General features: G+C 35.3%; 1 protein-coding gene across 1 annotated transcript; it reads left to right on the forward strand.

Annotated features, from left to right (window-relative positions):
- The first annotated feature begins 6,343 nt into the window (after window positions 1-6,343).
- On the forward strand, window positions 6,344-13,869 carry LOC149245236 (glyceraldehyde-3-phosphate dehydrogenase GAPCP1, chloroplastic-like). The gene is made up of 9 exons (XM_089457710.1): window positions 6,344-6,830; window positions 6,920-6,989; window positions 7,373-7,488; window positions 7,571-7,651; window positions 10,441-10,553; window positions 10,650-10,749; window positions 10,940-11,086; window positions 11,675-11,872; window positions 12,694-13,869. Exons 1-8 carry the CDS (start codon window positions 6,615-6,617, stop codon window positions 11,753-11,755), a joined length of 924 nt encoding a protein of 307 aa, XP_089313836.1. The 5' UTR covers window positions 6,344-6,614; the 3' UTR covers window positions 11,756-11,872; window positions 12,694-13,869.
- Window positions 13,870-15,306: the final 1,437 nt, after the last annotated feature.

The following is a 15,306-nucleotide window of genomic DNA, read 5'->3' on the forward strand; positions in this document are numbered from 1 at the left end:
TCTACTAGCCAAATATTTGACAGGATGTCCACTATTATATCAGATCATGCATTGTTTGTGCCATTGCTAAACCAACCATTAAGAAGAAAATGGTTTACCCTCCTTTATTCACCATAGACATCCTTTTGAATTAGTATCCATGGATTAAATGTTAGGTTTTCCCTAAACCAAGCATGGAAATAATTGTGTGTTTTTGGTTGTCGACTGGTTCTCTATGATGGCCATTTTGGCACCATGCAAGAAGAGTATCACAACTAAAGCCACTGCTAAACTCTTCTTTGAGCATGTTTGGGTTCATTTTTGGGCCACCTCAAACCATTATTTTAGAGAACGGTTGCAGGTCCCTCAATACCTTCAGGTCTAGCCTATGGTCTCAAATAGATACCAAGTTGACCAAATTGACAACCTTTCATCCCTAAATAAATGGACAAACAAAAGTGGTCAAGAAGATGATTGTGCATATCTCACAAACGTAAAACTCAAAGAATTTGTGTACGTGGGATGAAATCCTTACATATGTTCAACATATCTTTAACATAGCCCTCCATATCCCTATTGTCCATTTTCCTTTTCAAGTGTGCTTAGGCTTCCAATCATTGGCTCCAATTCATGTAGCTATGACCATTTCATATTCACTGATTAAGTCATCCCATGATCAAGTTTACGTAGATATACCAGCCAAATTTATTGAGTGGATCTAAAAACTCCAAAAATAGGTTCATGATATCTTAAAAAAATCAATGCCAAGTACAAAAAACAACATGACCATCATAGGCTTCCACATAAGTTCTAGGTTGGTGATAAGATGTGGTTGCATTTAGAGAAAGAGTGCATCAAAGGCTTCCATAGGAAGCTCATACCACTTCAATATGGGATTTACATAATCACAACTTTTATGGGTGAAAATTATTTTGAATTGAGTATTCCCCCTTTCCTTGGCTTGCACCTTGTATTTAATATGGAGCTACCTTGACCATATTTTCTGCCTCTATTAGACACCTTAGAGGTAGTTGAGTGATTGACTCCCAAATAAATTAGTTCTTAACTACATTGAACAAGATATAGTGGATTGAATGATATACACTAAGACAAAGGATACATGCCAGTAGTACATAAAAATATATTGTATTGTTAAAGTAGGCCAACTTCTTCACCAAAGGAAAGCGACTCACCAGGATCCAAATTTAGCACAAGTTTCCCCATCTGATGAGGAAACTTGAAGCAATGGAGAATTTTTCTTCCTCAAGGGTATTGATAGATCTATCTAGATATCAATTGCCACCCACCTCTTCCACTGACTTAGTGGTTCTCAATCTTCTTAGTAATTTCTATGATTTTTTGGGACCCAAATTTCCGAGGCCGTTTTGAGGCCCTAAATGATGTTTTTTAGAAATTTTTGGGGGCCAAGTAGATTTTTTCCTTAGTTGGAAGTTATATTCCTCATATATTTATTTCAAATGAGTTATTGTGCACCCTAAATAGATATTGTACGTAAAAATTGTTCCCTTAAGAAATTGGTTTACCAACTAACTACCTCGAGGCTTACAAACCTTTTGGAATATCATCTTCTATGAGCATATTTTTGGAGCTATATGGTTCTTGACTTATGTTAAAATATCATTATTTCATCTCTTGTAATAGTTTTTGTGAATTCATGTAGCCACCATCTCTCTCTCTCTTCAAGGATAACTACCACCATTCTAGCTAGTTTAAGTTCTATAATACCCTATTATTTCATTTATTAATAAAAGTTGGGTTTTCACCATTTTACTTTTCTTTCTATTATATTTCTCTATGTATGTTTCATTTCTTTCCTTGTACATCTTGGATCAACGAAAGCTCATGTTTGACTTGAAGTAAGAATAAAATGACACAAATGAATCGACTAAGTTAAATGATGAGGTGGAATGAAAACTTTGGTTCTAATGAGGTTTTTTGGAGTAATGAAATAACATAAAATATATTTGAGTCCATTTTTGTGTTATTTTCCGCTAATGATGAACCCAAGTTGGTTGAGGAGGAAAAGCTCTAAGCCAAAATCTATGAAGGAAGAAATTGATTTTTTACACAAGAATGAGACCTAGTGTTTGGTCAAATTACCTTATGGAAGGAATCCTATTGGTTGCAAGTGAGTGCTCAAGAAAACTTTAAATGCAATAGGTTAAGTTGAGAAGTACAAGGCTCGACCGGTGGAAAATATGTTATTCCCAAGTTGAAGATTACCCTATTGCAAAAGTTAACTTCCATTAGAGTGACGATGTCTCTGGCTATATTCGATAGAGAAATAGAGAAAATGAATGCAAAGACAACATTTCTACATGCTTATTTGGAAGAAGAAATATACATGAAACAACTTGAATATTTGTAGTAAAGGGAAAGGAGAAGCTAGTCTAGAAGTTGAGGAAGTCCCCTTATGGTATAATGTAGTCACCCAATATGTGGTACTAGAAGTTCAACGAATACAACTAGGGATTAGAATTTGTGAGAATCCAAGCGGATCACTGTGTATATCTCAAGTTGGAAAGAAAGTGTTTCATATATGTAGTGTTGTATGTTAATGATATGTTGTTGATTAGAAACAACATGGGCACAATCAAGGAGGTGAAGATGAAACTATCCTCCAAATTAGACATGAAGGATATTGGTGTTACAAATTTCATTCTAGGAATGTATATAATGAGAGGTCGTGTATTTAGGAAACTCGGGATAAGTGTTTAGACATGTAGGATTGTAAAGCACGAAGGTACCAATTCCTAATGAGGTAACACTAACTATTGAACAATGCCCACAAATAAAACAAGAAAGATTGGACATGGTCGGTGTTGCATTTGCAAGTGTTGTAGGTAGTTTGATGACCCATATCTAGATCTATTTGACATTTGAAACAATAAACCTTATAAATTGAAAAATATTTTTGGATACGAAATATATGTTTCTACCTTATGAATTTATGCATTATGCAAAAAATGAACTATAAATTAAATTGGATTAAATTAATCAAATAAAACCATAAAAATGAATTATGAAAACTTGTACAACCTTAAAATTGTATCATACATGATTTACAAAATTCAAGTTGAAGTATTTAAAATATGCTTAAAGTCAAATCCAAATGAATAAAATTGTTAAAATATAGAAAACTAAAAAAATTTAAGAGGTCCCCATTATTTTATAAATAATTCATAAAACGATGGAGGATTTTTGTGCAAGCTACAACAAGTTCTTAGTCACCTCAACCTTACATTATTTTCAATGTTCATTTTTCTTGTTTTTGGGTACAGTTTTGGTTTGCTTCAAATGGTGATGTTGGGCTTGAATTTTCTCAAGGTGTGGCTCTATGTTATTTAATTATGTGCATTTTAATATGGAAAAATTTAATGTTTATTTCCTTTTATACTTTAAGAAATTATGAAATACAAAACAATCAAACTCAATGAAATAAGTACATGGAGTCAATGAATGATGATGTTAGTAGAGTCTTATAATATCTTGTCAAGCTCTCCTCAAATATAAGCCCTTAATTTATTCAAGAAATTGTAAAACACGTGGTACAATTTATTGATAACAATTGAATGATAATGGCCCTTTTCCCATCATGAAAAAAATAATACAATCAAATTGAATAAATACTTACCTAAAACCAATCAATGACCATGAAAAAAAGTCCTACAATGTATCTCCTTAAATATTTCTCCTCATTTTGATCAAGAAATCACAAAACATGTGGCGTGGTTTATTGGTAACAATGGATTGGTTGAACCTTCACTCATTTTACATTAGAGGTACCATATGCAAGCTTACTGATATTTAAAAAACAAAATAATATTATGGCCACCTTTAAACCTATTAACATCATTCATATTTCCTAGAGATCTATCAAAAATATCATATACCCTTCTAGTACAAAAGGCATCTACTTGATTTTGTGCTCTTGTGGTAAAACATATGTAGGCGAAATAGGTCACTCCATAAAGATCAAAATTCAAGAGCACTAAGTTGATATCAAGCATAATAATTCCAAGTATTTTGCCTTAACATAACACTCTACGAAAACAAGTCACCACATTTATGTTGAAAATGTTATTTTCCTTGTCAAATTGATCATTATCATCATAGTAAACTAAGACAAGCGATTGAAATTGAGAAACATCCTATTAACCTCAACATAAATGGAGTGAAAGTTATGTAAAAATTGGTTCGCATTAACCTCCAAACATGTTCTTCCTAATTGTTCCTTTCTCCTCTTTGTATTCTTTATCTTTTTTTTAAACAATAATACCATATAAATTAATAATAAAAAATTATACATTTACTCAATATTTATATAATAATAATTAATATTATACTTTATCTCATCCTTGCTATTAGCAATTATATTATTAATATTATATCATTGAAATTATATTATATTCTATCTTATTTTATTATATGTATTAGTTTCGCATACTTATTTCATACCATTATAACCAATAATTTTTTCCATTAGTATGGTAATATTATTATTAATATTACATTATTATTTAAATTTAATTAATACCATAATATTAATTTTAATATCAAATTTTTAAAATCTAAATATCAATAATATGTTTAATCATACTTTGTAATATTAGTTTCACATATTTATTTCATACCATTATAATCAATATTATTTTCATTAAAATCATAATATTATTAGTAATATTACATTATTATTTAGATTTCGTTAATATCATAATATTATTTTAATATTACATTATTAAAATATAAATATCAATAATATGCTTAATCATACTTTATAATATTAATATTTACATTTTAATTCTTTCCTTTTCTTTTATAGAGTTCCTTTAGTCTATTTCCTTGCATCGTATTTTATTATATGTTAATTCTATTAACTTATTATATAAAATAGAATTAGTAATTAGTAGTTTTTTTTTTTTTTTTGTGTTAATTTTAGTTGTTTTTCTCTTATTAGTCCCTGCCATCTGGCATCCGGCAGGGACTATAGTAATCGATCGTTCGGGAGATAGCATTAAATCGAAAGTGTTATTCGGCTGTTTCAGTTGTTAATCCAAAGTTTGGAAATGCTTTGTTAGGCGCTTATGCTAAGTTTCATTCGCAGCTGAACTTGGCCATCTTATTTGGCCTCTTCCCGAGGCGGAAGAGGCCCGACCATAGCTTAAAGCCATAAGCCCGGTGCATTTTCGCGCTAACCGTCACGGGTGTCTGGTTTTAATGCTAGCATTACTTCTGCCCGGGTATGCGGTTTATTAAAGATCGGTGTTCCCTGTTATAATGTTCTACATTGGCAGCTGATGCACCATGGTTCAACAGCGGTTAGCCTTCGTCGCACGCTATGAAATGCCCCGTATGTCTGGCAATGGGTTCGTATGGCCCGGTAAGCCTAGCGTGAGCGTCCGTCCCGGTCTATTCATCTGAAACTCGCCTGTCAAAGCCCTCTGCGATTGCTGATGAAGTTGCGATTGCTGATGAAGTTGCTGAACGGGATGAACGGGAGGCCTGTGCGATTTCTGATGAAGTTGCCCTTACAACAGTCGTCCAGGAAAGGAGCTTCAGCTATGCCAAGAGAGGATTGCTTTGATTCGGCAGGTTCCCTTTTACCTTCCCTTAACAGGAAAGCAAAGCCTTCTGGCTTCCGTTGGACATTCTGTGGCAGGAATACGAGAATCTGGACTAGGCGATCAAGAAGAAACCCTTGTCTATGTGAGCTTTCCAAGACGGCTAGGAAGCGCTTTTAGACTTTCACACCCAAATGTTCTGGTAGCTGCGTCAAACCAGAACAGCTAGACATTCTCAACACTGTTAAAGAGCCCAGACTTGAAAATGATGCCGGTAATTTCTCTAAATATTGGCAACTATCAAGTAATAGTTCCTCACATGGGTCTTTTTATGTCATATGTGCCTTCGCCAGTCTCAGTACTCGCAAATTGCTTAGTTGCTGAATACATTGGGAAGAGATTTGGAAGCGAGGGGAATTTAATTCAAATTCGATGTGTCTGAGACTGGAAGGCATCTGCATATTATGCAATTAGGAATATATGAAAATCATACTCTAACTATTAAAACTAATAAAACTGCGCATGATATAGCGTTTTAGATATTCCAGGAAAAGTAAGAAGAGAAATAACCAGATATTTTAGGTGAACTTACTTGACATAGGTTCTGTAAATCTTCCGGGTTGTAACATAAATGTCTGAGCTTCTCGAACCCCTTTAGCTTTGAGACATCAAAAGGAAGATGGGAAGTTTGCTGAAAGAGAGTTTCTGAATGAACGTGCATTCGGGTCGTGGAAATTCCTTTCTCTGGTAGCTGCAGCGATACTTTTGGCGGTGATACGGAATGTTTTTCTAGCAACTGAAGAGGGATTTATGTCTCTTGTGACAAATGCTCGGTCCACAAAACCACAGCTTGCAGCAGTTGGTTCTTGCTGTTTAGTTGGTCTTCTGTACACCACAGCTTGCAGCAGTTGGTTCTTGCTGTTTAGTTGGTCTTCTGTACGAGAAGACACTTTACGTTGCTAACATGTGGCCACGTTTCTTTGTGCATGCAACATTTGGCAGCCTGTCGTATTCATTTTTCTAACCGGCATATTCACTTTACTAATAATTTTAATGAACTTCAATTTATGTTTAAATATAATAACTTGTCTTCTGAATGATCTCAAGAAATTTGACGGGCAATCCCTTTTCGATTTGGGTCATCCTCTGCTGAATCGTGTAACTGAGGCCTATGCACTTTCTATCATTAGATTGGTGCTTTCATTTGTCAATGGATTGCTTGCCAAGCTCCGAGAACTCTTTTCAGGCGATCCAGCTACCACTATGAAGGTACATTATTTGATAAACAGATCTCCGGTTCTCCAGTTCTTGGGTTTTCTTTTCTGCATCTTAAACCTTAGAAGGAAACTTTTTGGCAGTTGGCATCTGTTATTTGGTTGCTTGCACAGTGTGGGCAGAAAATGACCATATGGACTCTAGCAAAGCTTTGTAAGTTCCAAGCTCACCTTCCATTGCATCATTAATTGCATGCTGGATTTTGAAGTTGCTTTTTGAATATGCTCAAATCTCATGTAGTTCTTTCTTTCTTCTCTCGCTTAATTGATTCATAATTTGTTAAGTCTAGTTTCGATGTTCGAACTCTGAACTTGTTGGAAGCTTACAGAGAGGCCAAAACCCACTAGACAGTCTTGCATGTACATATATGCGAAAGGCCACTCCAAGCATATTCTGTCAGGAAGCAAATTTGAGACAGAGGATTTGTTCATAATTCATATAGCACTACACCTAGAATTACCCTGCTTTCATAAAAGTTGTCCTTCTAATTGATAAAATGCCTGTTAATAAGCACTGATTTCTTCAAATGATATCAGGTTTACTTCTTTTTGGGCCTCCTGGCAATGGCAAGACTATGCTGGCGAAAGCTGTTGCATCAGAATGTACAGCCACATTCTTTAGCATTGCAGCATCTTCCTTAACTTCAAAATGGGTATGCCAACTTACCTACATCAGTTGATGCCTGTGCACTATTAACTGTGATTTTGATTCAAGTAAATGGTCATGTGAGACAGGTTGGAGAGGGAGAGAAACTCATTAAAGCCCTTTTTTCTGTTGCGGTTGCAAGGCAGCCATCAGTTATCTTCATTGATGAGGTAAGCTGTTAGTGCTATATCATGTTCTAAAATTTTTGATATTGACATGTAGCCATCAAGGGTACTGAGTTTCAACAATTTATAATTTGCCAATTTCAAGGCCCTCAATGGTTCGACCATGTTTTTTGGGAGATAAGCTGCCTCCTAAAACCGTATTCGCATGTGGTGGCCTTTGCCCGTCCTCATGGGTTCAGTGTTTTTCTGGGTCTAGCATATGCTCTGCGGTGTCATTATCCCCCATTGCTTGTATTTTCAGAAAGTAGCATGGTAACCATTGATCATTTTGAGGTATTTTCCAATTCTGGGGTGAACATAAAGCAGGAAGAGGGTTTGCTAGCCTTTAACAGTGCTGAGAACATTGTTCAGATGTAGTGTATTTAAAACCACCATGTGAAGAAATATGGATGCATTTTAGGGTATACATGAAATTTGAATGCTGCTCAAACCACGGGTTAACTCTATGGCCTGGACTCTGTCTGATATCTTTGGTTTACTCGTCTCTCATAAGATCAAGGGAATTTGCAATTCATCTAAATCCATGGTCTTCATCGGGCATAAAATATTTCTTCTTTAGCTCTGTAGGAGTGGGTTTGATCTGGTAGTTCATGGCTATATGTCCCACTGCCAATTGGTAGTTACAGGGCTCCGATTGCTGTATCAGTTGCAGATGCAACATAGCATAAACAATAGTTGAAATGGTTTGGCTGAGGAGCTCAAGCTTAATGTGTTTCCTTTGGTTCATATCTTCTCTAAATATCCCTTTCAGAACGAACTTTTCAACTTTGTAGTTGAATTTGTTATCTATTAGTGCGTGGTCTTAACAAATTATCTTCTCCTTTCTCATAATAGGGAACCACTTCTCTCTGTTTTTTATTGCTTGAAATTCTGGACTCTACATCTCCTATCAAGGAATTTTTTGTTGTTTCATCTTAGCTCATTTTCTTGCTTTTGGCATTTTGAGGGTTTTTAAAGGGATTATTTTGAAGTGAACACTATTCCAAATCAACACCACACAGATGAAAAACTCACAACCTATAGCGTGCATCTTTTTGGCTGAGTTGTTGCATTGAATGCCCTTTGGGAATTTCATAACCATTCATTAGACCTGCATTCTAAGCTTCTTTGGATGATTCTAATCAAACCCAATATACTTTTCCTGAGTTTTACTTTTAGGTCAATTTTTTTTGTTTATTTTATATTTTTTTTATAATTTTCAGTTTGTCCTGCTACCCAAAAACTACTCATGTCTCTTGCTTTTTAGTGTGCATATGCATGCAATTTTATCAACGGTTTCTAAGATGCTATGTTGACGTGATGTAGGTGGAACATTTGCTCTATATTCGTTACTTTGTAGACATGCTAAAGTGAACACTATTCCAAATCAACACCACACAGATGAAAAACTCACAACCTATAGCGTGCATCTTTTTGGCTGAGTTGTTGCATTGAATGCCCTTTGGGAATTTCATAACCATTCATTAGACCTGCATTCTAAGCTTCTTTGGATGATTCTAATCAAACCCAATATACTTTTCCTGAGTTTTACTTTTAGGTCAATTTTTTTTGTTTATTTTATATTTTTTTTATAATTTTCAGTTTGTCCTGCTACCCAAAAACTACTCATGTCTCTTGCTTTTTAGTGTGCATATGCATGCAATTTTATCAACGGTTTCTAAGATGCTATGTTGACGTGATGTAGGTGGAACATTTGCTCTATATTCGTTACTCTGTAGACATGCTAAAGTGAACACTATTCCAAATCAACACTACACAGATGAAAAACTCACAACCTATAGCGTGCATCTTTTTGGCTGAGTTGTTGCATTGAATGCCCTTTGGGAATTTCATAACCATTCATTAGACCTGCATTCTAAGCTTCTTTGGATGATTCTAATCAAACCCAATATACTTTTCCTGAGTTTTACTTTTAGGTCAATTTTTTTTGTTTATTTTATATTTTTTTTATAATTTTCAGTTTGTCCTGCTACCCAAAAACTACTCATGTCTCTTGCTTTTTAGTGTGCATATGCATGCAATTTTATCAACGGTTTCTAAGATGCTATGTTGACGTGATGTAGGTGGAACATTTGCTCTATATTCGTTACTCTGTAGACATGCTAAAGTGAACACTATTCCAAATCAACACCACACAGATGAAAAACTCACAACCTATAGCAGACGAAAAATTAAAGATAGATCATGTGCTGCGAGAACAAAGAAATGGCTAGAAGCAAATGTCTACGGTCAAAATGCACTGCTTCTTCTTGTACTTGTTGGCACTTGCATGTTCATTGGTGATGGAATTTTTACTCCTGCTATCTCAGGTTATGCTTCTCCTAATTTAATCTTAATGTTTTGCTTTTTTAATATTTATTCTTTTGTTTCATTGGCTTGGGTTAAGACTGTTCAACTGGATGCTAGTCATCCAAGTTGAAAAAATGATTCCATTGTTATCAATTTTCACTTGCAAATATTGAGATCAAATCTATTCTTGTCCTCTTGCAGCAGTTCTAGATTTTCCTATGGTTTGCAAATCTACTGATATGGGGGAACTCTGTTTAATACCGGCTTTGTTAGACTTCATAGTCAATATCAGTTACAGATTCTGTTCAGTATAGAGCCCTTAGAGTAGTATGTATATATTGCCTTTTGGACTAATTGCCAATTTAGTAGGAATCTGAGAGTACAAAGAGTGATATACCGTTCTGAATTTTTTTTGAAAGCATTACTGTAGCATTCCTATTGACCGAAATTTGACTAAACTTCTGTTTTTCGGTTGTGGTTGGCAGGCTTACATGTTTAAGTATGATTCAACTCATGGGGTATACAAAGGGAGCTTGAATATTGTTGATGATACGACTCTTGAAATTGATGGTCACAGTATTACTGTCAATTCTAAAAGGTATGCCCCTTAACATTAACCAATGTGTAAATAAACACTGATAATTATGATTTAGAGAATAATGATGCTATGATCTCTTGGAAACCACTGCTATAGGGATCCTTCAGAGATTCCCTGGGGTAACTATGGAGCTGAGTATGTTGTAGAATCATCTAGAGCTTTTACAACAACCGAGAAGGCTTCTGCACATCTTAAGGTATATTTTTTGTGGTAATTTTTGTATTTTTTCTGTTTGCATCTATAGTTGTTGCATCTATATTTTTCCATCGACAAATGTACTTACTTAAGATTGTTTAAGTCTCCTTCATTCTAAGATGGTTCACCTTGGTGGGAAACAGCATAGCTCCAATTGCTCTTTTGATTTATTTGATGTCTTTTGGTGGCAGGGTGGAGCTAAGAAGGTTGTAATTTCTGCTCCATCAGCGGATGCACCCATGTTTGTGGTTGGAGTAAACGAAGGATCATATAAGCCTGAAATGTTTATTGTTTCAAATGCAAGTTGCACAACTAATTGCCTTGCTCCTCTTGCAAAGGTATATAATACTATTCTTACAAATCGCATTGAATGATATTTATTTTAGGCAGAACATGTTTCTTTGGGGCAGATACTCTAAGCTTCTTCCTGCAAACATTGTCATTGAGTCATAACTATGTGTCAAAATTCTAACAATAAGCTTCCCACAGTGTCCAAAATGACAAGCAGAAATACATGCTTCTTGCCAGTGCTTTACTAGATTGAAGTAGACCTGTTTTTCTTCATTTCCTAAACTGTGATATATGTTGGGTTGGGTAAATTGACGATTTAAAAGATTGTAGAGCTGAGTACTGACCATTATATTCTTGCAATTCTATCACATATAAATGTGAAGGATTTATATCGTAAAGACCATCTATTCCTATGCATGTTCGTATGGGCTTCATATAGAGTTTAGTTTAACAATTCTTCTTGTTGAAAGTTCTGAGAGGATCCCTTTCTCATTATTAATGCTATTTCCTATTCACTGATTTTATTTTGTTTTTGTTTTCTTTCGATGTATGTTTTCTATCATACTTTTTTAAACTTGTTTTGTGTCCTTAGTCAGACACATCCTAATTCATGATTGCTTACAAATGATGTTCAGAATCAGAGGATTTTGTACCGGCTGTTCCAGTTGCTGCTAAAGAGAAACCTTTGGTCCTTAGTCACACATCCTAATTCATGATTGCTTACAAATGATGTTCAGCATCAGAGCATTCTGTACCGGCTGTTCCAGTTGCTGCTAAAGAGAAACCAAAAAGTGCGTGCGATGAAGACGATGCTGAATGGTAAAATTCCAAAGGTCAGTCACAAGGTTTGCTGTTAAAATTTTTGTATTTATTCCATATTCGGGGTTTAATCTTGTTGAGATCATAAAAGGACAGTGGATCTATTTTGATCTCTTCAACAAACCCTAATCCAGTAGTAGTGCAAACAGCTTCTTGCTCATCATAGGGTCCGGTTTCAGGGTCCGATTTCATCCATGTCAGATCGATATGCCCTGCCGCTTCCATATGCCATTTGCACCCCATGTCAGATCGATATGCCCATCATTAAATACTGATCATATTTAATCTACCGCCACAGACTCAAAGCGGCACCTAATTTCGCATTTACTACTGCCGCCACATCCATCATTCCATATGCCATTTCAACCCCATGTCAGATCGATATGCCCATCATTAAATACTGCCCTGATCCAATCTGATCTTCAAGATTATTTCTGCACCTAGATCTACCACCAAGATTGCCCGATGTCAGATACATCACTTCTACCGCCAAATACATCATTCCATATCCCATTTGCTCCCCATGTCTTATCGACCACTTAATTGCACCTCAAGTATTTTAGCACCATTCACACTTAAAACCACCTTACAAACACGTTGAACTTTTGTATAAATTGGCACACCTCCCCGCTTCACATAACATGGAATCCATTAGCATAAGCCAACTTACTGAACTCACAGCATTGTTTCTCTTAGCACTTATTCTCATGACTCTTCTGATCATTGACATCGTAAAAGTCGAAAGACAAAGGAAAAAGAAACCAAAAAAAAACTAACATCTCTTTTGGATTATCTTACGCATTGTCTTATTTCCCCGCTTCTTTCTCTATTACAGGTGTACAACGGATGCTTCAAATATGCATTTGGGTCCGCCATCACCGGCTCTGCTCAACTGCAGACAGCATGTATCTCTCGGCCTACAGTCAATGTCCGTGTCCTAATAACTTCATAAGTTAGATAAGAACTTGAATCAGATCGACTGCAGTGTGTAATAGTTTTGTCATTAAGGCTTTTGCCTACCTTTTGCTCTTAGGAAAGCAACTCGATGCAGCAAAAATCAATGTCAATTTGCTATCTCTGATTTCAACGATGCTTTTGTTAATGGGTGACACTTCTGGTATACAGAAGCTGCATTTTGCTTCTTAAAAACTCAGTTCCTTCCAATACTCTAAAAGTTTCACTTTCGGATGCACAGTATAAAATTTCTTAGCAGTAGCATCACTTGGTGCAAGTGTGGCATAATTGAACTTATAAATTTGCTATCTCTGATTTCAACGATGCTGTATACAGAAGCTGCATTTTGCTTCTTAAAAACTCAGTTCATTGTTTTATGCCATTGACTATATATTGACATGTGTTTTCCTCTACTTTGTAGTGCGTAATAGACAGGCTCAACTTGCTTCTTAAAAACTCAGTTCATTGTTTTATGCCATTGACTATATATTGATATGTGTTTTCCTCTACTTTGTAGTGCGTAATAGACAGGCTCAACTTCACGCAGGGACATATGCATTTGGGTCCGCCATCACCGGCTCTGCTCAACTGCAGACAACATGTATCTCTCGGCCTACAGTCAATGTCCGTGTCCTAATAACTTCATAAGTTAGATAAGAACTTGAATCAGATCGACTGCAGTGTGTAATAGTTTTGTCATTAAGGCTTTTGCCTACCTTTTGCTCTTAGGAAAGCAACTCGATGCAGCAAAAATCAATGTCAATTTGCTATCTCTGATTTCAACGATGCTTTTGTTAATGGGTGACACTTCTGGTATACAGAAGCTGAATTTTGCTTCTTAAAAACTCAGTTCCTTCCAATACTCTAAAAGTTTCACTTTCGGATGCACAGTATAAAATTTCTTAGCAGTAGCATCACTTGGTGCAAGTGTGGCATAACTGAACTTATAAATTTGCTATCTCTGATTTCAACGATGCTGTATACAGAAGCTGCATTTTGCTTCTTAAAAACTCAGTTCATTGTTTTATGCCATTGACTATATATTGATATGTGTTTTCCTCTACTTTGTAGTGCGTAATAGACAGGCTCAACTTGCTTCTTAAAAACTCAGTTCATTGTTTTATGCCATTGACTATATATTGATATGTGTTTTGCTCTACTTTGTAGTGCGTAATAGACAGGCTCAACTTCACGCAGGGACTCGCTGCGTCGCAGCTCCCCTTGTTTATTTATGTTCTTTTAGAATGATTAATTTTTCATCATCTTTCATGACATTAGTTAGTTCGAAATAGTTAGTTTGAAATGTTTAAAAATAAAATAAATTTCTATAATGATGGATCTATAAAAAAGTCTTTCAACATGTATATCTTTTTTTAAATGTCCAATTGGTGTTAAGTGAACAACCTCCGTGGCATTTCAGGGAATACAGGGACTACAAGCTCATAATCACATGCAACATTTCTAAAAACATGAACATGTTCCCAAGCACTTCATTACCGCTTTTTTAACCATTGGCTTTGGTAAAATGCAAGTACTATTTTCCAAAAAAATAAATATATATTAATATTTCATAACTAAAAATAAATCTAACTAATGCAACGTTTGACCATGCCTGACCATGGTTGAGCATGATGGATTTCCATATCAAGACAATCTTTCTCACAATGCGACATTTGAGCATGGTTGATTTTCATATTGAGAAAATCTTTCTCATAATGTGGCAATGTACAATGGTGTTTTTATGACTACAACAACCTCCTTTTCATTACTATTTGTATAAAATAAAATTAAAAAAGGACCCTATATAAAACAAAATCTTATTTAAAAAGAACCCCTTCTTTTTGTAAATAATTTTTTCTTTCAAAAATGTTAAAAAATTTATAACATAAAAACTCTCTCTCTCTCTCTCTCTCCCTCTCTCTCTCTCTCTCTCTCTCTATATATATATATATATAGTAAAAACATAACTCTTGTTCCCGACCTTCCGACTTCCAACTATAGCACGGTCGGGCTTCATACTCGAAGATATTAAAACAACTTTCTTGGCACCTGACCTCTTGACACTCGACCCTCAACCCCTGACTCCCGACATTCATATTACCCTTACTATGTTGCACGTTGGGGTTGGGGTAACCCCTACCACAAAGTTATATGTAATATCACGACGACTTCCGACTACCTGATTGGCTTCTGCAGGAACTACGATTAAAATATTTCATTTTTTCATTTGCATGCCAACCATCATTTCTTCTTTTAAATAAAGTTGTAAATTGAAATCGCTTATTTTTGAATAAAACCTTCCCTAGCCTCAGAACATCCAACCTCACCTCGATTTTCACATGAAAGTAGTTGAAATTTCTTTCTAGTTTAATGAAAAATCAACACCTTTCATGGGAATTTATTGTTGCTCATCTCAAGGGTTTAAAAAATTTTTAGCAAGTTTCCTCCTTTTTGCTTTCTATTTTCCTATGTGTTCTTCACACCCTGCTTACAA

The sequence above is a fragment of the Pinus tabuliformis genome, chromosome 7 (genome assembly GCF_031772625.1).
Source record: "Pinus tabuliformis cultivar Carrire ecotype Pingquan chromosome 7, CPIR1, whole genome shotgun sequence".
NCBI classification, from domain to species: Eukaryota; Viridiplantae; Streptophyta; class Pinopsida; order Pinales; family Pinaceae; genus Pinus; species Pinus tabuliformis.

What these genes read in the sequence shown, in the direction of transcription:
- LOC149245236 (XM_089457710.1), top strand. Translation starts at nt 6,615, where the DNA reads ATGAACTTCAATTTATGTTTAAATATAATAACTTGTCTTCTGAATGAT. An exon ending in CTTCCTTAACTTCAAAATGG is followed by an intron (nt 7,489 to 7,570) that starts GTATGCCAACTT and finishes CATGTGAGACAG; the next exon opens with GTTGGAGAGGGAGAGAAACT. An exon ending in GCCTTGCTCCTCTTGCAAAG is followed by an intron (nt 11,087 to 11,674) that starts GTATATAATACT and finishes AATGATGTTCAG; the next exon opens with AATCAGAGGATTTTGTACCG.